The following is a 22,225-nucleotide window of genomic DNA, read 5'->3' on the forward strand; positions in this document are numbered from 1 at the left end:
CTCTAACTTTGTTTCCTGGGAGGGAAAAGCCAGCATCAGTGAACAGCATTGTCTATCTTCTATAGGCCAGGAGTGCTAATGTGTAATGCTGCTTTTAATGTAGATAATGGGATGCTAAGATGGCAGACCTCAGGTAGAAGCACTTAAATGCAAGAGGCAGGAGGAAATGGTGACTGTTACTGCTAGGAGGGTTGAGTTGTAATCAGAATGCTTTGACCTGCAGTGACCATTGGCTTTGGCTACTTGATCAGATGATCCGTATGGATCAAACAGATAAGCATCCAAAAGATTCCCACTTAACAAAATTATAAGATACATAGGTTTAATGAAGAGACCTGACCAAAGCCACTGCAACAAAAATTTGTAATGTCTTTTGCAATTTCTATTCTTAAGTCAGTTCACAGGTCTAGAGGTTTTTGAGTGAAGGAGAATACAAGTCCTTGAAGACATATACTGCAACGACATCATAGGTGTAACAAACTGTAAACTATCGGCCTTGTCTTCCTCATCAAGGTAACTGCCCTGGAGAAAAGGAAACACCAGGTCTTTTGGGTAGCTATGTTGTATAATACTATGAACTAACACTAAAACTGGGGACCTAGAATACCACTGTGGACTAGTGGTCAGAAAGGATGCTTGTGGGAATCAAATGATGAACGGAATTTCAACCTGAATCTGCCTCATATCCAGCCCAGTACGGCCATAAACACACATTGAGTATGTAGCTGGCATTGGAGAAGGAGAGTAGATTACTAAAGGTTTAATCAGAAAGTGATTTCAAATGCAGCTGCCATTGCAGATGTATACTCTTTACTAGAGCGCTTAGCACCAGGTACACACTATTAGTCAGGCAAATGCTTTTTTCCCTCTATCCCAATAGACAGAGAACATCTATAATAGCTACTATAGGTAGAGCAATAAACCATTTTATCTTAGATTATATAAATTACTTGGCTCTGAACCACAATTTATTTCACAAATATATTACTGTCTCACTATCATACAGGACAACTACATTGATGACGTTATGTCTCTAGGACCTGGAAAGCAGGAAGTAATAAGTATTCAAGATTCTTTGTAAAGAACAGGTATGTAAAACATGTCTATGAGTCCAATATGACTGCAGTAGGTGGGAGATACATCACACGAAAATCAAAGAGCTACACCTCAGTGAAGTTTCTGAGGGTCCAGTGATCTTGACCATACCAGGATAGCCTCTACAAAGTTAAAGATAACTTCCTGCACTTTATGTCTCCTGCTGCTAAGAAAGAGGCACAGTGTGGGTGGGTCTCTTGAAGGTGATGTATATATCACTTTGGGAATCCTGCTTTGACCTATTTATGAAGTAATCTGAAAGCCTCTGTTGTGAGTGGATCCCAGAGAAAAAAGAAGATTTCCTAGTTAATCCAGGCTACAGTGCAGCTACCTGGCCTTAGGGACCAACAGATTCAATGGGTGTTAGAACTGTCAATAGTTTATCAGGATGCTGCATGGATCCTGTGGCAAGTTCTGATAGAGGAGTCCCAGCAGGGATCTCCAAGGTTCTGGAACAAAGTCATCAGGCAGGAAATTCTTGTCCCTTTGAAAAGTAGCATTTAGCTTACTACTAAGTGCTATTAGAGTCTGTATATTTGACAGTGAAATAACAAATATAACCTGATCTGCCCAAAATGAACTTGGGTTAGCTGATTCACCAAACTACTAAGTCAGGCATGCTCAGTAGCAAGCCATATTAAGTGACTGTGACACATGTGGAATGAGACTTGAGAAAGTTCTGATAGCAGAAGTCACATGATCAGATCACTCACAATCTCAGCAATACTCGCCTTGTGATTGGATGCCACATGAGACCTCAGGCCATTCCCTTTGTGAGCACATTTTGTTTTTATAAGGGAGAGCTGAAGTATTTTGTTGTTATTTTAGTTGATTTACTGTTATCACGTTTAAGTATGGAAGGTTAGCTTTAAGTATTAGCAAAGGGTATATATCAATGACGAGTAGCCAAATAATGTATGGTGGTGTATGTTTGTCATGTTTGCTTGTTTTGGCACTTGTTGAAAACCCTTAACATATCAGGGGATAGTCCACGCTTATAAGTTCTGTCACTGCAAGGTAGAATGCACAAAGAGTGTTTTCTTAGCTTCTTTTGTACCCAGTATACAGGCATGTGACCAAAGTTCTACCACTCAGGCGTACCCCATGAGACTTCAATAAAAAATGAGCAATTTCAAGAGTGAAACTCCACGTGGGACCTTCTTTGCTGGTGAGGGTGACGGCAGAAACTTTGGCTTTCGGGGGCGGCAGAGGTTGTGAGATGGAGTTAGCAATTCACAAGTGGCATAAGTAGGGAAGTGGAAGCAACTATAGTTTTCTTTGGTGCTTGGTGGGGAAGCAGCAGCAATGGAATTTCCTCATTAGGCCAGTTCCAGGTCACAGTTTGGGGCTTTGTTTCTGGAAGCTGAGCTTCAAAGCCTGTTTCTCCCATCCACATAACCTCTTAATAAATAAACTCATTTTCTGCTAAACCAATCAGAGTCAACATCTGTTGCATAAAATCAGGAATTCAATATGAATTTAAAAAATATATAGTTTCCAAATAGACCAACAACCTGTCTAATATTTATAGAATCTTAGTATTAGCTTAGTCTCAAATTCTCTGATAAAGAGATGCAATGATAAAAATTAGTTCTTACAGGGTAAACAGATGTGACTGTTGGAGCTTTAGGCATAAAAACTGAGGATTATGGAGTCTCCTGCATGGAATCTCAACTGAACCAATCAATGACAAGGGTAAGGAAAGAAAAATTACTAGGAAAAAAATATAGGATAACAGTATCTTTAAAAAGAGAAAGAACAAGAAGAGATGTACATTGGTACATCAATCCCAGAGAAGAAAAAGAAGTGCTAGTAAAACTACTGTCTTGATTATCCATTTAGTATTCCTTGTTTAAAAAGATAACAAAAATAGTCTGACAATTTAGTCAAAGACTAAGTCAGGCATGTGATTCACCCATAATCTAATGGATTTCACTCAAAAATAATGTGATGACAATAAATGACATATCTTTTTCCTCTCTATTACAGACTGGAGTTCACATATATTAAATAATTGGCCTCCCTTTAAAGAGTGAGCACAAAGCTTCCAGAGCAAGACAGGAGCACAGAGAGGTCATGTCAGTGCACATGAATCAGCACTGAACAGAATGTCAAGGACGTTTTCTCTGTTTTCATATGAGAAGAAAAATATTGCATCTCTTAGAAAATGATTTTTTCATGCTGTTTCCAAGGCACTATTAGTTACAAACCAAATTGTTATTTTTGCTAGTTTTTCAAAGGAAAGAATTGATTGCTGAGGAGATACATATGATGGAAAACAACTATACAATAAATCAAATAGATTAAATTTTAAAAATACCAAGTGTCTTTTAGTAATAATATCATCTCATTTCTACTGAAAGTTAGAGATTTTGATTGTGAAAGGAAATAAGAAAATAGTCATTTCAGGAGTTTCATTTAAAAAGCAGCACATGAAAAATAACTCGTCTCAACTATTTATATATTTGAAATATAAATCAAAGAATGGGAAGCAACAGATATTCATAAATATTCAGGATAGTTTAAAAGAATATTAAAACTATTATGGAGTGAGCCTACAATCTTATAGTCCAATTGTTTAAAGTACACAAGAGAAAGTTGTCACATTCCTAAAAGTTTTACAAGAAACTCTTACAGATGCAAAGAAATTCCTATAGCACAAAGACTGAACTGTTATTGGTCGATCATTGTATCTTTCTTATAAATGACAATAATTTCTTCTCTCTACCTAGCAAGACAGAATTAAGAATTAAAAGCCATTAAAGAGAAGTGTCAGAATGGAGTAAATACTAGGGTTATATCACTTAGCTACATTCTAAAACAGAATAAAATTAAATTAAAAAAAAATATTCTCCAAGCCAATATAGCTTCCAAATCTAACAAAATGACTGGTTTTCAAACAGAATATGTTGGGATCATGACTCAGTTTTCTTAATCTGCTACATAAAAACTTGTTTGTAATAGTGACTTGCATATTTGAATATATTTTAAAGGACTGAAAGAACTCTGACGTGTTAGTTTTCTTTTGTTTTTCTAATATCTAGAGGAAGTGTAATTCTAAGAGAGTTTGGCATTAGCCTATATGTCAGTAGAAATGTGCATTAATTCCAAGGATATACCTATGAGGACACTTTTTTTTTTTTTTTTGGTGAGGAAGATTGGCCCTGAGCTAACATCTCTTGCCAGTCTTCCTCTTTTTGCTTGGGGAAGTGTCCTTGAGCTAACACCTATGCCAATCTTCCTCTATTTTATATGTGGGATGCCGCCACAGCATGGCTTGATGAGCGGTGTGTAGGTCTGTGCCCGGGATCTGAACCCGCGAACCCTGGGCCACTGAAGGAGAGTGTGAGAACTCAACCACTATGCCACCAGGTCAGCCCCTAAGAGGACTTTTATGACAACTAAAGAGAATAGGCTAAGGGTTTCAGTTTTAAACACTGGTGTTAATGGGCTGGATTGGACAAAAGGTACAGATAATATTATCTAGAACAATAGAGCTAGCCTGGGTTTAAAAAACAAAACAAAACTATTGTTCATTTATCAATGCTACCACATAAGCTTGTGGTGGTTTTAACTTCGCAGCCTGATTTATGTTGTGCATTTTATAGAAACTTTATGTAAAAACTTTTTCACCACCATCTAATATGGTCATGACAATTAGGAAAACACCAGGCCTATTTTTTATGTAAATCAAAAGCTTTAAACCTTGCAGGAATGAAATAATATTTGAAGTATCTAAACCAATAGTTTTTGTTAGGACACTCAAAAGTTCACAGTAGGTGAAAGATCTATTTAAAAATTATAAATTGTATGTTATACATAATTTCAAGCTATTTCCCAAGTGAGGTGTGTGTGTATGCATGCTTTCCATGTATTTCTATTTTTCTTCCTAATTTATGTAGATGGAGAATTTATCTAATTTATCTAGATGGAGCCTGCAAAAGTAGAAAGGTATATTAAAAGACTGTTAGTGGAGAAACTGAAAATCCTAAAATACTATGTGAAAAACAATGTGTAAAGTAAAGTATCCAACCAGACTTGAAGAGTTACTGAGGAATCTCCCTATATGGTTTGCAGTCAGACAGAACTAAGTTAAAATCTTGACTCTCTCTTACTGATCTTGGGCAGTTATCTAATATCACTAACTCTGGATTTTCCTTGTTTGTAAAGTGCAGATACTATTTTAGGATAGTTTTGAGGGTTAAGTGAAACTATATAAATAAAGCAGCACCATATTATCTTGGACACATTTGGCATTCAATAAGTGGTTATTGTTTTGTATTTTTTTCTGACACAGAACATTTCACTAAAACAACTTAGATTCCACTTAAGTTGAACATTTCTAGGTATTCTTTTAGTGTTAAGGTCATATTAAGATAATGTTTTCTGGGTTTCTATATTGCTGAATTTCCACAGTAACTTTTTCTTTAGTTGAACAAGCTCAGATCTTTCAAACACTTCTCCTAGGTTATATCCTTAATAGTTCACTCTGAAAACTCTGATTACCATGAAAATATCAACATCTTTTCCTAAATATGGAACTCAAAGCTGGGCACAGTTCCATTGTTAAAGCACAATAAGAGAAGAAGTAGTGTAACACGCGGGCTTCTGTTTTTGTGATCAGTCCTTTCCTGTACCATCAAGTATCTCATGCCCTTCTAGTTCTCTTAGATGTTGGTTGTACCAACAGCTTAGGGTTGTACCTCTACCGGTTCTAACTACTGTGGACTTTGATAACCATCTTCAGATATTGGCTTCATCCTAGATAGTACAATGAAACTGCTAGCATACATGAAGTTGACAAGGCCAGTTGGTGTAATATAGAGGAAAGAGCACAGGATCAAGAATAGGAAAACTCAAGTCTCAGCTATGCTGTTTATTAGATGTAACCTTGGAAAAGGCAATATTTCTATCATCTTTGATTTTCTGGTTTGTAAAATCAGAATAATCATCATGCAGGTGATTGTAAGAGTCAAACATAAAAATCTTTATTAATTTTAGTTGCTAACCAAATATATATCGTTATTATGGATCCTAGGGTGTGAGCTCTTTCTTGGTTATCTCATTTACCCTTGTGTCCTGAGCACAGTGCTCTGACTATTAAAGATGCTCAACACTTCTTTATAGAATGGAAAACACATTTATACTGAAGCTTCTCAGTACATAGCCTAGGATGGAACAGGGAAGGGCATACATAGATGCATGCTGTGTAGGTATATGGATAGATTAAGGAGCTGGCAATTTGGAAGACCATTTCATTCTTCATTTCTTTCTAAACAGTTTAATAGCTGTGGCTGGAGCAGCACAGTGAAGGCAATTGTGGGCCATTAATAAATAGTTCATGAATAAATGAAGGTCCATATATATATATGCTTTTTAACTTCTAAGGTTGGCCGAATGGTAAATCAATATAAACTTAAAAAAATAAATCTCTCCATTTCTACTGCCCCCAATAATCCTAGCTTCATAAACCAAGACATTCTAGAATTGCAACCAAAACTAAGACATTCTAGAATTGCAATCTGAGCTTCACAAACCAAGACATTCTAGAATTGCAAGACATTCTAGTCTTGCATACCAAGAACCTAAAAATAGACTTTTTAAATAAAAATCTTTATAAATTAATTTGCTTATTTCTAGAAGAGACAAAATCCTTCGGTTTCTCACAAACTATTGTCTACCCTCTTTTAACTATATAGCCTAGTCCACACTTTAGTTTCCATTTGACTCAAATAAAAAAACCCACCCTGACCACCACAGTCTTAAGTGATCTTTTGGAATTCTATTGTCAACTATTGTCAGCATAATGCTTTTGATCTTTATTCAAAGCACAGCCATGTGTTATGGTGCCTACTATTGCTTCAGGGCATTATTTTGACCTTACACAATTACTTAAAGTAATATACTCTTATACTTTCCTTCTAAAACAAGACTTTTAGCTTTTTAAAGATATGGTGCTCCTGGTCCTCCACAGCTGCTTTGATCTGGTAGACACTACACAGTGCCACACAGCTAACAAAACATATACCTTGGTCTCTGCTATCCTCTTGCTCTTCTTGGCTTTTAACCTGAAACTTTTATTTCTGACCTATTCACAGACTTTTGTCCCTATTCTTTATTGCTGCATCTTAGCCACAGAAGTGGTTTTCCTAATGGTTAAGAGCTCAGACTCCAGAGCCAGATTGTCACTTTCTAGCTTTGTGATTTGGTGGCTAATAATATTATTGTGAGTAATGAATATATACACACATACACACATACACTCTTAAATAATAATATCCTTACACTAGTGCCTGGAGCACGGTGAATGCTACATAAGTATTAGCTTTCATCATCATTGTTGTCATCATTATTTCAATTTTGGGGCCTTTGACAGATATCGCTTCCTCTAGGTCTGACCTCTGGTTTTTCTTCTTGACCAGTTGCTCACTATTTATATGAGATATTCAGCTATTATGACTAAAAACTTCACTTGGTTTGGCCCATCTCAAGGAGCTATACCTAACCATAGGCCTTCAGTGACAGTATACCCCTCAGGTCTATCAATTCCTAACTGCCATGGCCTATGACTCAAAATTGACACTTTGACTTTGTTGATTTGTCTTTGATTTAAATCAACTCCTATCACCATCTAATTTTAAGAACTTTAGTATAGCGCACTAACGGAGAAAAGTCATCTGAATACTTAAGAAAAAGTTAAAACCTTTCACTGAAGAATAAAGCTAATTGTCACTGTAATAATTCAAGAAGTAACTGAGTAATTATTTATATGAACATTTTAAGTATTACACAAAAACAGAGATAAATATTTTTAGATACCAAAGGACCTCAACAAAAGTATTTACACTTATTATACTTTGATTTAGAAATTTTGTTTTCTTTAAACAAAAATGCTATCCCAAAAACAGTTAAGGAAGAGTACATTAATTGCTGTACCAAACTAGTTCTTATGTGCACACGCATAAATTTTTAAGTTGGAACGTATGTTGTATTCCCTGAAACAGGAAAAATGAGATTTAATCCAAGCATTAAGCCACGTCGACAATATCTTCTCAATTACCCCACTGTTGAAGTAGAAATAATCAACAGATTTGCCTCACCAAAGTGCACAGTTATTCACATGCCAGTAAGTTCTTTCAAGATTATTCTTATGCAAGTGAGTCCAGCAAAACAAGAAAGAGGATCAAGAAGATTGTTAAAATATAAAGTGGAGGATAGCAATAAATTTTATTTTAAAGCATATTGTATGAAATAAGCTTTCAAAGAAGAATGTAAGATAGAAAAATAGTTAATTTTTTAGATCACACCTATATAAACTTTTAAAAACTACAAAACCTATCTAATTTTCTATTCTTTAGAGAGAAGGATAAATTTATGACCTAGTGAAACATCATTTGGCAAAATGATTTGTATTGGCTATTTCTAAATCCAAATATCTTTCCATTTATTTGCTATTGCACCACTTGAAATGGGTGAAATTTTACAAATTTGGAAGGTAAATTTTTGATGGTTTGAATTAAAATACAGGTTGTGTGGAGTAGGTTAAATTCTCTTTGGCATCAAAAAATGAGGTACAACTGACAGCAGAGATAACAATTGAATGTGAGGGTGTATTATTCATTTTGATATACCTCCGTCAGATAAAAGCATTTTCTAATATGAGACCCAAATCAAAAGTTACAAGGGCAGATGCTGAATTGCTACTGAGCTGCTTCTTGCATAGACAACTATAGACTAGCCTGCCCCAGATGAGTAAGAGCAAGGCCAATTAATTCAGATGAGAATGGGAGAGGAGGCTGCAGAATGCCAGAAAAGTGCCATTTCTCTACACTAATGTATAAATAATAAATAAAATAACTGCTGTGAGGCAACTGATTTATACCAAGAATTAACAACCCCCGGAGAGATTCATCAGTTGTCAAGGAAAATGTTACTCATAGTCTTAATAGATTTTAGAACTCTAAGAGACATTAGAGATTAGCTAGTCCAACTTCCATATTACGAAGAGGAGAAAAGTAAGGCACCATAGGATATTAATCACTCGTCTTAAAATCATGTTTAATTCAAGTAACCGTAGAACTGATCAGAAACTAAAAATAGTTCATGTTGGCCAAGTATTGTCTTTTAATAAATAGTTTAAGATGCAAACACTCAAGAATATTACAGCAAAACTGGATTAACTGGATCTTTTTATAATTAAGAAATTCTGACAATGCCTTGACCACAAAAACTTTCAAGTAAAGGTAATTGCTCCTTATTCTTCTCTAAAGATCTAAATTAAAAGGATCCTCTAAAGTGAAGATTATTTTCCTGGAGGTGATTTAGAAAACACAGGCCATAATTCTGGTTCTTAAGAGGAAAAAAAAATAATCTTTTATTACATTTGGACGAGATTTTATTTTTTAGGAATCACTGCTTGGCTGTGAGTAGTTGCTTGCTGAATGTTATTCACACTTCCTCCCTCATAGCAAGCTCATGTGTAACAGTCTTAACTTGTGGGATGGGTTGGAACACTTCATTCTAATCCAAGGGCCATAGGTCATTATAAACCACAAATTCTTCCTCCCAAGGGAAGTGTCAAGGGATGTGGTCCTTCCCATCTCATTTTTCTACAATCTCCTTTAGTCTAAAATAAAGTTTATGGCACTGGTGACCAGATCTAAAATATTATAATACCTTATCTGGCAATTAATAGCAAGAGGGAAATCTTTTCCAGAATAGCACCTAAGGAATTTCAATTGTTTAGTTACAATGAGGCATAATGAAAGAACAAATATTTTAAAGGGCTGACAGGAAGACATTTTCCCCACAAGATGATTTTGATGGCCTAGAACACGGGTTGACAAACTTCCTTCTGTAAAGGGTCAGATGGTAAATACCGTACGTTATATGGGCCTGATGTTCTCTCGCAACTACTCAAATGTGCTGTTGCAGCATGAAACCAGTAAAAGATCAATTCCTAAATGAATGGATGTGGCTATGTGTTTCAACAAAACTTCATTTACAAAAACAGGCAGCGAGCCTGATTTGACCCATGGGCTACAGTTTGCAATTCTTTATCTAGAATTTATAATGATTCAAGAGAGTTTGAAACCAAAATTTAAATTTTAATGAAATATAGTACGGCCTTCCAATGCAAACCACTACACTTGCAGGTACCTAGGTGATTCTCAGACAAATTAGATAAGTTTTTTATTCTTTCAGGTTTTCCTGTTTACCTTTTCTTCTCTATTGTATAAATTATAGTGGAGATTTCTAGATTCATTTAAAAATTAGACAATTTCTATCAACTAATACGGAAAATTTATGAGAGCTGAGGCTGCAAAACATTAGCTTTTTAATTCCATACTAAATTTGTAAATTCAATATAATAATTTTTTTTCTGGACTTAACAAGATAGATTTTACAGAGGAGTATTTTTTTAAAAACTATCATCTAGGATACATATCAGAAAAGCATTTTTATCACTGAAACACATCCATCATTAATCTGAATTATTTTTCTGGTTGATCATCTAAAAAGCTCTCCTTGTTTGGATATTTTGATTAAATACTAATTTTTGGTTATTATTCTGACTCAGACTACCAGTATAAGTACTATGTATCCAATTTAGTAAATAATTTAGGATGCAGTTTCAGTGTAAATTATAATTCACTTATTAGCACATGTATAGGAAGCCCCTTTGTCCTAAGATGTTTAGACCAGATGAATAGGGAGTACTTATAAAGTTGAGTGATATCCCTAATGACTTGATGCAAAAAAAACCCTGGTAAATGCCATTTAAAAGTAAAACATTTTTTCAGTTTAATTCTAGTTTTAATTCTAGTATAATCCTAATTCTAATTCTGAGTATAATTCTAATACTCAAGAAGATTAGATAAGTGATTAGAAACTTGTTGATTGCAGATACACAGAAAAAGCAATGTTATCCTCTGTGGTGATTTGTGATTCCACTGCATTTTAATTTATAGCATAAGTTGTAAGTTATTTGAAAAGTTAAGCATTTGAATTTTTCATTCTGTGTTTTAAAAGTAAAAGACTGAAGGTAAAGACACAGGGAAAAAGAGTTTTCATTTCAGTCTTTTAGTGAATTTGTTAAGGGTAAGATGATGTCAAAGGAAAGATAGTTTAGGACAAAAGACATATAAAGACAGGAACTAACACAACATTAGACTTCTCCCTTCAAAGATTTTTGAAAACTTCAAGAGGGGAAGATTACTTCACAGACTGGAATGCAAGCCCAGTTGGAACCAAGGTCTATAGGGCTTTTGAGGTGTCTAATGTTGAAAATCTCAAGTTGACTCTCTAGTTAAAAAAAGCTGGAGAGGAGAAAGGAAAATTTTTGTTCTGGAAAAGTGTTCTTCTCTGATGCAAACAGAAATTCATCTTACAAAGGAAGAGGTAGAGATGAGCTGCCCTAATTTAGTCTTTTGGAAAGAGACAAGAAGATTGTGAATTTGCTAAAAAAACTTTTGTTTCTTCTAAATATTATTTTATAAGCTATGAGATGTCTCATTTTTTGTGAAAATTTTCCAAGCCCAAAGATATTGATAAAAATTAACTTGAAACACTGAAATCGATTTTTGGAAAGAAGTAGTGTATAGAGAATCTTAATTTTTAAAAAGTTATATAAAAAAGAGGTCTGGTAATTAGTTGGTGCTTTCACTTGAGACATTTTATTCACTTTCCTTTTTTATGGCTTTTCTGTTTGGAGAGATTGAAACATTCAAATATTAAAAGTATTCCACAATATGTATTATCAAAAAAACTCCCAAATCCCAAAGTGGAAGTAATAAACTTTCTACTAATATACTGAGTCAGTTTTAATCTTCTGTGACTCTAGTAACAAGAATGAAATAAACTTTTAGAATCACACTGTAAACTTCAGAGGAAATAGAATGCCAAACATTAATCTGAAAAGCACATTTTTAATTAGTAAAAAATAATGCTACAAGGAATTTCTGGGTTTTTTATAAATAATGTAGTGAAAATGATAATAATAATAGCACATATTTATTGAGTCCTTACTCTAGTCATTCTATTTAATTACATGTATTAACTCATAACAATTCTGTAAGGTAGGCATTAAATTTATTTTCCTTGACATACAAAGGAACAGGCATAGAGAAGTGAAACTTTGGTACAAATACAACCCAATGTCATTATTTTGTTGTTGTTGTTTAGTGAACATTTCTATCTGTGAGAACTAGTTTACCTAATACAAATGAATACTAATCCTTTAATATGATTTTCAAGAACACACAGATTAAAAGGCAGAGTTCATTGTCAGTTCTCTTAATTTACCCAACACAGGGACCAGATAACTCCAATAAAGGCATTTCTTGCTCTCATTTTAAACATTTCTATGGCAGCCACATGACTCCTTTTGATACAAAAGTTACACAAGTTTTAAATTCTTTTAAGAAAAATCTTTCATTTTCATCAAAGAAACATTAATCTAAAATAATCTTATGAATGGGTTTGCTTTGTTATATAATCTCTTGTCCAGATTTAGAGCTCAAATAAGGATTGGTGATATGTTATTAAGAAAACGTGATAAAAAAGGATACACCCACAAGATATCTTTTTTTGTGTGTGTGTGAGGAAGATCAGCCCTGAGTTAACATCCATGCTAATCCTCCTCTTTTTGGTGAGGAAGACCGGCTCTGAGCTAACATCTATTGCCAATCCTCCTCCTTTTTTTTCCCCCAAAGCCCCCAGTAGATAGTTGTATGTCATAATTGCACATCCTTCTAGTTGCTGTACGTGGGACGCGGCCTGAGCATGGCCGGAGAAGCAGTGCGTCGATGCGCGCCCGGGATCCGAACCCGGGCAGCCAGTAGTGGAGCGCGCACACTTAACCTCTAAGCCACGGGGTCGGCCCCCAAGACATCTTGAATTTATTTCAAATCTATGTTCCTTCACTATTGCAATTCCTGTATGTATGCGGAAAGTATCTATAATTCCTTTGCTGAATGATGACTTTCGAACCAGATTACTTAAACTCTTTGAGGATATGATATGGAAATAGGAGTTTTCTGAGAATATATCACTTCCTGAAAAGTCAATTCATTATTTTTGGCTCAGAATTTTCTCTTCAGAAGGTTAGGTACCTATCAGGAATTTGGGTGAAACTGCTTTTAAAAACATCTTGAGGCAATGGCCTGGTGGCATAGTGGTTAAGTTTGCGGGCTCTGCTTCGGCAGCCCAGGGTTCAGGGGTTCAGATCCCAGGCAAGGACATATGCTCCTATGCACTTATCAAGCCATGCTGTGGCAGGCGTCCCACATATAAAGTAGAGGAAGATGGGTATGGATGTTAGCCTAGGGCCAATCTTCCTCAGCAAAAAGAGGAGGATTGGCAACAGATGTTAGCTCAGGGCTAATCTTCCTTACCACACACACACAAAAAAAAACACCACCTTGAAACAACATGCACACAGATTTAATCCCACACAAAATGCTTCTGTGAATGGCTAATTTATCTAGAAAGCCTACCTAGCAATTTTTTACTCTGCTGACAAACTCTCTTTTGTTGAAACCTAACGGTAGCTATTGAGGAGTGAGAATTTTCTTTGTCTCATACCAAATTTGACTTCAAATTAACAGTGTGGGACTGAAGTGGTGTCAGGAGCTTCACTACACTCCTAGCCTTTTATGTAACGGCCAACTGAAGGATCATCTTACATTTTCTATTTATTTTGCCATTTTGATCACCAATTAAGTTTAGATATTATGTGTCCAATTTCCTCACATGCACTATGTTTTATGTTTCAATTTTTTATGTTATATACATGATAAATGTTATGTAATATGTTTATATTATATATTCATACCTACTATTATGTATTATATAACCTTAATATATTACTTAGATAACATTTTATAATAAACATATAAAGAAGACATAAAATATTGTGTGAGAAAATTTATTATATAATTTATAATACGTTTATTACAGAGATTACATTAAACATCTCACCTTAAGTGTTCCTCATTTTGGATGTTATTTAAGAAGACTAAAGATTTGTTGAAAAGACTACAAATTAAGTTTGACCCGTTATTTTTGGCCCCTGCTCAGACTCACACATTCATAAAACCACATCGTCTGAAATGACATTTATTTTGTAAAGCTTCAATATGCCATCTGAATTCTGACAAGCATATTCTGAATTATGTTTCTGAAATGTAACTATGGCAGAAGAGCTTTAATTTGCTAACTGTAATGAAGTCTGTTAGAACCACAGTGGTGTTAACACAGTCAGAAGGCCTAAAGGGTGCATGCAAATTTCAACACATAGTACAAGAAATTAACAAACTTATGGCAAAAAACCTAAAAATCTAGAACTATCTACTATACTTTTTTCATAAGCATAAAGTTAAATTGGAAATGCTATAAGTCATTTCTAAGAATCTAGCAAGAAATTATTCAGTGTTGCTTTTTTGTTGACAGATGGGATTTATGTTTACAGACATAACTATTAGAATATATAATTAACCAGAAAAATATCCTTAGATGGAGACTCCTAAATTAGATGACAATGGAGACTTTAAATATTTTTAAACTTCATGGTATTATATGGAAGCCAATGCTTCAGTTTATGGAAGCACAAATTAAAACTCTTCAGGAGATAACTTACCCTTTTCTGTTCTTTTACATACTCTATCAATTCATCTCTTGTTCTTTGCACTGCCTCTTCTACAGCCTTTTCACTTCTCTTCTGTTCTTCTATTATTGCTGCCTTAACAGTTTCCTGTTTGTGGGAGGGGGGGAAAAAAGAGTCAGGGAGGCATGCACTATGACATATTTGTGTCCATTTTATATAAACTAAAAATCATCTTCAATGGGTTGAGCTCATCCTGTTCAAAGTGTATCTTTACACAGGAATAAGAACCGACAAAATTTTTTGGGATCTGTTAGAGATTCCAAAGAATTCACTTTTCTAAACTGAGTGAGAGGGAAAAGAAGTGGAATAAGCCATTTATTGCAGGGAGCGCCTGACAGACTCCAATGGCTTCCTTACCAACCTTTCATTTGATGTTTACATGATTGATTGCCTTCCTGTACTTTGCACTATCCACATAAGACTTCCAAGTTGTGTTTATTCTTCCAAGAACACCCTAATGCTTTAGCTGTTTTATTCACGTTTAATTTTCCCATCTTACAATAATCAAGTGTGGTCTGGGTGGTAAGATTTACAGCTAGTTTGGTCCTCCTGCCAGGTTAAGATGTTGAGAGCTGGACATCATGAATAAGAGGTAAAAATTCCACCCTGTGTGCTAATATTTGAAATGAGAAATCTAGGGAGAAAAGTGGTACTTCTCATTTTACTGAAATAGTAATAGGTACCTAAGAGATTTCAGAATTTCAGATAAGGAGAAAGAAGATTAAAATTCTGAAAAAGCAACGTAACACTTCTCAAAAATTAGGAATATTTTCTGCCAGAATAGCGTTTCATGGATTGGATGAATGCCACAAAACAAACTTCTTTAACTTCCATTTACCTATATAAGTACCATTCTTTTTGTTGGACAGGCAATCAATCAGAAAATGTCTTAAAATTTCTCAAGAGTATTTTCTTCATTCCGCTATTCTTAAGGACTCTTCACCTTGTAGTTTACATACGTTTTTGTTTAGTTTTTCCCAATTAATTTTAGATAGGTATATATAACCCAGAAAATATGAAATAATATTAAGACTTTCCTATGCTGAATATATTTACTGTGGAAAATTTGAAAATACAGAAAAATATGAACACAAAACAATACACACACACACTCACACACTTGGGTATAAATAGGATGGGGTTCAAACTGTACATACTATGTTGTAATTCTGGCGTTTTTCACTTAAAATATATTTTGAATATTTTTAAGTCATTATATATTCTTTTACAATATGATTTATATTCCATTATGGGGATGTATAATAATTTATTTTACCAATCCTAATTCATGAATATTTTGGTTATTTTTAATAAAATAAAGGAGTGATGAGCATCCATAAATACTTCTTTGTGGTGCATGTTAGATACTTCCTTAGGATCAATTCAAGAAGTAAAATCATTTTGGCCAAAGGATATAATTTTTGAGCTCTCATATAGTTTTTGACATTTTGTATAAATTTTTTCCCATAAGCAGCCCATGAAAATGGCTGTTTTCTCGCATCCTTGATTACATTTAGTATCATCAGTTTTTAAAATCTTTGCTTATTTGAGAGAGAATGACATTTAATTTTATTCTTCATTTTTAAAAGATTAGGGGCCAGCCTAGTGGTGTAGCAGTTAAGTTCACATGCTCGGCTTCGGCAGCCCAGGGTTCGCAGGTTCAGATCCCAGGCGTGGACCTATGCACTGCTCATCAAGCCATGCTGTGGCGGCATCCCACATACAAAACAGGAGGACAGGCACGGATGTCACCTCTTTTTGCTGAGGAAGACTGGCAACAGACGTTAGCTCAGGGCCAATCGTCCTCACACACACAAAGATTATTATGTGATATTCAGCATTTTTCATAGAAATATTAGTAATATACATATTATCTCATCATTTGCTTGATCATGTCCTATTCCCACTTTAATATTGGTATACTCATAATTTTTTGGATTCCCTTCCTAATACAAAAAATAAAGTCACCAATCTGAAAATCCCTATTATGAAGATTTGAAAATTGTTATCATTTTATTTTCAATCACTGAGTACATTAAGCTTTAGTTCCATTGATAAAATAATAGAGTACTAAGTTGTTTCCATAATTATTTGAAAAAATTAAGTTGAAAAACTACAGTATTTTGTAAAAGGAAAAAAATGAGGACAAATAAGATCATTTAAAATAAAAGCATCTACTATTACAATTCCTATTGGTTTCACTCTTAGTAATTCGGATTTTGAAAATTTTCAGATTTTAGAAAGGAAAACAATATTGCATACATTACTAACCCCCTTGCAATACAACACCGTCATAGTTCTGCAGTGAAGACTATGAATATTCACTTTATGTGGGTAAATTAAAAGTATAAATAGCTTCACATCAGTTCAGGTCACATTTTGCCAACAGCTGAGTTACGAAAATCCCTAGTTTTTAGGGCTTTTGGAATTTTAGACCCAGGGGGATTGTAGACCTGGATTATTTGAACGTAAAACATAAATTCTTGTCATATCAACCAGAATGTCTATCTAGCAAGGGTTATATCAATAAATCTGACCAGACCTGTTTGGTTGAAAGCAAAAGCACCCATTTAAATAAAAAGGGATATATCCAGAAAAAACATGAAGAGTTAGCCAATATGTTCTTCAGCTGACATTTTTCGGGGGGGGCTTAGAGTTTATATTACCTGCTCAGTCCACCTTTTGGAGGATCCTCCTTTCCTAATATTTGAGCTGACAAAGAACCATTTACAAAGAAAGTTTCCCTTGATTCTCTCCTCCCCAGTTGGGAGTTAGGTGACAGTCAAGGTTGTGAAATCCATCTTTAAAAACTACTTGTCAATAAACAAATTCCTTTGAATACGATACAAAAGTAAAGTTTAAGCCTTCCATTTTCTAACCAGACCAAATTCCGAATTAGCTGGAAATGATTAATAAATTTTGTGTGTCTGTATGCAAGTGCCTCTGAATATCTGCCTGCAGGTTTTGTTGAATTCCATGAGTGAACCACATTGTCGTTATGAGTCATGAGAATTAGTCTAAAATAAAATACACCTCACAAGGAATGAAGATTTAAACCAATAAGTATATTCAAATAGGCAATTCTGAAAGAGTATTTTCCAGAATATTTTAGTAATGGCCACACCATTGGAACATGGTATATTCTTAAGGCAGGATTTCTCAACCTCGGACACTACTGACAATTCCTTGCTGGCGTGGAGGTGGGTGATGTCCTGTGATAAGCGGCATACGGGGCATTTACTCACTAGATTGCCTCCAGTTGAGAACAACTGCTCTAAGATAGTTTGGAGGAAAAACATCCATTAGAATATATATTATAGTTTGTTTATAAAAATATATCAGTTACATTTTTTATCATATCTTAAATAATTTTACCTAAAAATATATGCAAGAAATAATAACTAAATGATTATATAACTAGTTTTTAAATGTAGAAGAAAGAGTTCTATATACTAATTTTTAAAAACCATGAATGACTGGAATCAGTTTCTATACTGTTATAATTACATAGGTCATGATGAATGTCATTTAGGACTAAAAGCTTATATGACATTTTGTACAAGATTTTTAAATTTTTCCTTATTGCTTAAAAGTATAGGTATATTTTAGTATCCGTTAAATCTGCAATGCATTTCAGTAATCAAAGGATCATGAACAAATAAGTGATCTGTGGTTTTTTTGTTTTTCAGTGCAATTTAGTTAAGGATTGTAAACACAGTTAAATTATTTACGGAACAAATTTCAGCAATCAACTCAATTCTGGGCTGTGGGTTGTAAACCACAGTATCAAAAATTTCCTGGGGCAACTGTGTGCTTTACTTATTTTTTGTATGCATATTATTTAATTATGTCTTATTTAAAGAGTTGCACATGGCTGTGAAAATGCACCTTAGAAAATGCGTGTTTGAATCATAAGTAGTCAAGCTGCTTTATATACTTTCTGTGCGTTAACAGTGAAGAAAAGAAGTGAGACTTCCATTCCTACACAAATCTATGTGTACACAAATCAGAGTACACTTCCATCAGTGCCTTTCAGACACTGATGCAAGTGCAAATGAAATTTCCATATTTCAAAGTCCATTTACTGTACAATTGAAAACCTTCCTCTAACCTTCAATTGGAAGTAATTAATGTGCACTGTAACGACATGCTAAATGGAAAATATTAATACAAGAACCTAATTCCATAAATGCTTCTCAAGTAATGAATATGCTCAATTAAAATCATATGCTCATTGACTGATATCAATATTTGGCAGTACCTATCCATGTGAAAGACATTTTTGAAGAGGAAATATGTAGAATCTCATTACATATCAGCATTAATAAATGAGTATTTGCAACCATTTTTGATGATGGGGATACCTTTGAACCACAATTAAGCAAAATGTTACCCTTCCTAAAGAGAACTCTATTCTTCTCACTAGTAGACGTATATTACAAAAAATTATTATTACTATATTTTGAATTTCATCAATAAAAAATTTGTGAAGATTTATTTTTTTCTTGCTATATAAACACCTACATAATATTCTCAATTAAGCCTCTTGGCCCATGAAGCCTAAAATATTTACTATCTGGCCCTTTACAGAAAAAGTTTGCCAATTCCTGATTTAGGTCATGATTCTGCAAGTTGGCAATCTGGGCTGGGCTCAGCTGGACAGTTCTTTTGGCCTCAGCTGGGCTCTCCCATGTATTTGCAATCAACTGCTGGGGCTGAAGTGGCTGCTACTACTAGAATGGCCTCAGGTAGGACAGCTTGTTTCTCCTTCCTGTGGTCTCCCATTATTCAGCAGACTAACTCGGGATTTTTCACATAGCAGCTGGCCAGAGCTGCAAAAGAAAGAGTGCAAGCACGTAAGGTCTCTGAAGACATGGGCTCAGAAATGATACAATGTGACTGCAGCCATGTTATACTGGCCTGAGAAAATATGTATTATAAATTGATTTCCAAATTCTTATCTAATTGTCTAAATATCTTCTTAGTATGTTCAAAGATAGCCAGCCCTGGTGGCCTAGTGGTTAAGATTTGGTACTCTCACCAGGTTCGTTTCCCCATCAGGGAACTATACCACCCGTCTGTTGGTTGTCACACTGTAGCAGCTGCATGTTGCTGTGATGCTGAAAGCTATGCCACTGGTATTTCAAATACCAGCAGGGTCACCCATGGTGGACAGGTTTTAGCAGAGCTTCTAAGACAGACTAGGAAGAAGGACTTGGCCACCCACTTCCAAAAAAACTGGCCATGAAAACTCTATGAATTGCAGCAGAGCACTGTCTGACACAGTGCCAGGTGAGAGGATGGTGCAAAAAGACCAGGCAGGGTTCCGCTCTGCTGTACACAGGGTCGCTAGGAGTTGGAATCGATTTGACGACACTAACAACAACAAATGTTCAAAGACATCAGGCATTCTATTATGTTTATCTTCTTGGAGACATTATCTCCTGGATACATCTCCAAACTGGACTGGTTGCTCTCTAGGTCTGTTACATAGCTGTCTATTCTGGTATCTCCCTTGGGCATATTTCTGGAGATTCATTACATCTCTCTTGAACTGTATCTCCAGCTTTCTGAACACCATTGGATTTTTCTTTCTTGGTTTACTCCTTTGTTTTCTGTTTTGTTTTGAGGTAAAATTGGTATATAATATTATATAAGTTTCAAGAGTACATTATAATTCAACATCTGTATAAACTACAAAGTTATTACCCACAAAAGTCTAGTTACCATCCATCACCATATAATTAATCCCCCTCACCCATTTTGCCCGCCCCCAACCCCTTTCCCTCTTGTAACCACCAGTGTATTCTCTGTATCTGAGTTTGTTTTTGTTTGTTCATTCTGTTTTGTTTTTTAGATTCCACATGAGTGAAATCATAAAGTACTTGTCTTTCTCTATCTGATTTATTTCACTTAGCATAATACTGTCAAGATCCATCCAAGCTGTTGCAAATGGCAAGATTTCATTCTTTTTTATTTTTTTATTTTTTTTTTTTAAAGATTTTATTTATTTATTTTTTCCCCCCAAAGCCCCAGTAGATAGTTGTGTGTCATAGCTGCACATCCCTCTAGTTGCTGTATGTGGGATGCGGCCTCAGCATGGCCAGAGAAGCAGCACGTCGGTGCGAGCCCGGGATCCGAACCCGGGTCGCCAGCAGTGGAGCGCACTCACTTAACCACTAAGCCACGGGGCCGGCCCTTCATTCTTTTTTTATGGCTGAGTAGTATTCCATTGTGTGTGTGTGCGTGTGTGTGTGTGTGTACCACATCTTCTTTATCCACTCATCCATCCAGGGACACTTAGGTTGTTTCCATATCTCAGCTATTGTAAATAACGCTGCAATGAACATGGGGGTGCATCCATCTTTTCGTAGTCCTTTGCTTTGACAGAGGACCTCCTCCAGGAGATTCCTGAGAAAAGGCACATGGGAAGTAAAAGTTTTGATATCTCCTTTGTTTGAAAAATGTCTTTATTCTTCCCTCACAATTCATAGTTTGGCTAGGTGTGGATTTCTAGCTCGGAAATTTCTGAAGTTTTAAAGGTTGTTGAGCAGTCTGATTACATTCTGATTCCTCATTATTTGCATAAATTCTTCCCTCTATGAGAACTTTTATGCATTTTCTTTATCCCTGTTTCTCAAAAATTTCATGATAAACCTAGTAAGAGGTCTATCTGGAAACTCATGTCTTACAATCTAGAAACTCACGTCCTTCAATTCTGGGAGATTTGCTTTAATAAGAATAAATATAATAATTATATTATTTGCTGTATTCTATTTTCTGTTTTTTATTTCTCAAAATCCTATGATTCAGCTAATGAACCTTCTGAACTGATTGCCTAATATTCTGGTCTTTTCATTTCTGTTTTCTATTTCTTTTCTCTAGAAGACTTCTACAACTTCATCTTCTGATTCCTGTTTTTGTTTTTTTAACTTTCTACTATATTTTAAATTTCTAACCTTTTTATTTGACTTGAAAATAGCATTCTCTTTCTGTTTCATACATGCAAAATCTTCTTACCGCTGAGGAAATTAACAATAGTTTTTTTTAACTTTTCATACCACCACAGAATCTCTGTTTTATTCTCTGCTTTTCATAAGTTATCTGTTCATACTTGACTATTTGCTCATGTTTAAAGAGTAGAGCACTAAAATGCTGAGTAACGTCTCTGTGCTTGCAGTTGTGGTTTATGGACTGTGATCTTAATAGCAGAGTCATCTGGCTGGGTTGTTTCCTTGGGGCAATTTCTGATACCAATATATTTAGGTCTTTTATCTTGGGCTGTCTAGATTCCTCAGAAAAGAGTCTTCTAATTTCCTGTCTGGTTGTCAGCATTCTGAGAGCTGGGATAGGAAAAATGGCTAAGGTTTTTAATAAGCAGCATAAAACTTTACACCTTGCTCTCCTCCCAACCCCATTTTATTATAGCACCTAGACCTTCAACTGGGCTTGCTGATCCCTGGT

At 35.0% G+C, this 22,225-nt stretch overlaps 1 protein-coding gene across 5 annotated transcripts in view; it reads right to left on the bottom strand.

Moving 5' to 3' along the window:
- Window positions 1-22,225, bottom strand: part of CCDC91 (coiled-coil domain containing 91) — a 338,801-nt gene that overhangs the window by 43,562 nt on the left and 273,014 nt on the right. For all 5 annotated transcript variants that reach the window (XM_058558585.1, XM_058558587.1, XM_058558584.1 and 2 more), the window contains one exon: window positions 14,735-14,848. In XM_058558585.1, the coding sequence (XP_058414568.1) occupies window positions 14,735-14,848 (114 nt within the window). The remainder of the gene's footprint in view (window positions 1-14,734; window positions 14,849-22,225) is intronic.

This window comes from Diceros bicornis, chromosome 17 (genome assembly GCF_020826845.1).
Source record: "Diceros bicornis minor isolate mBicDic1 chromosome 17, mDicBic1.mat.cur, whole genome shotgun sequence".
Taxonomy (NCBI): domain Eukaryota; kingdom Metazoa; phylum Chordata; class Mammalia; order Perissodactyla; family Rhinocerotidae; genus Diceros; species Diceros bicornis.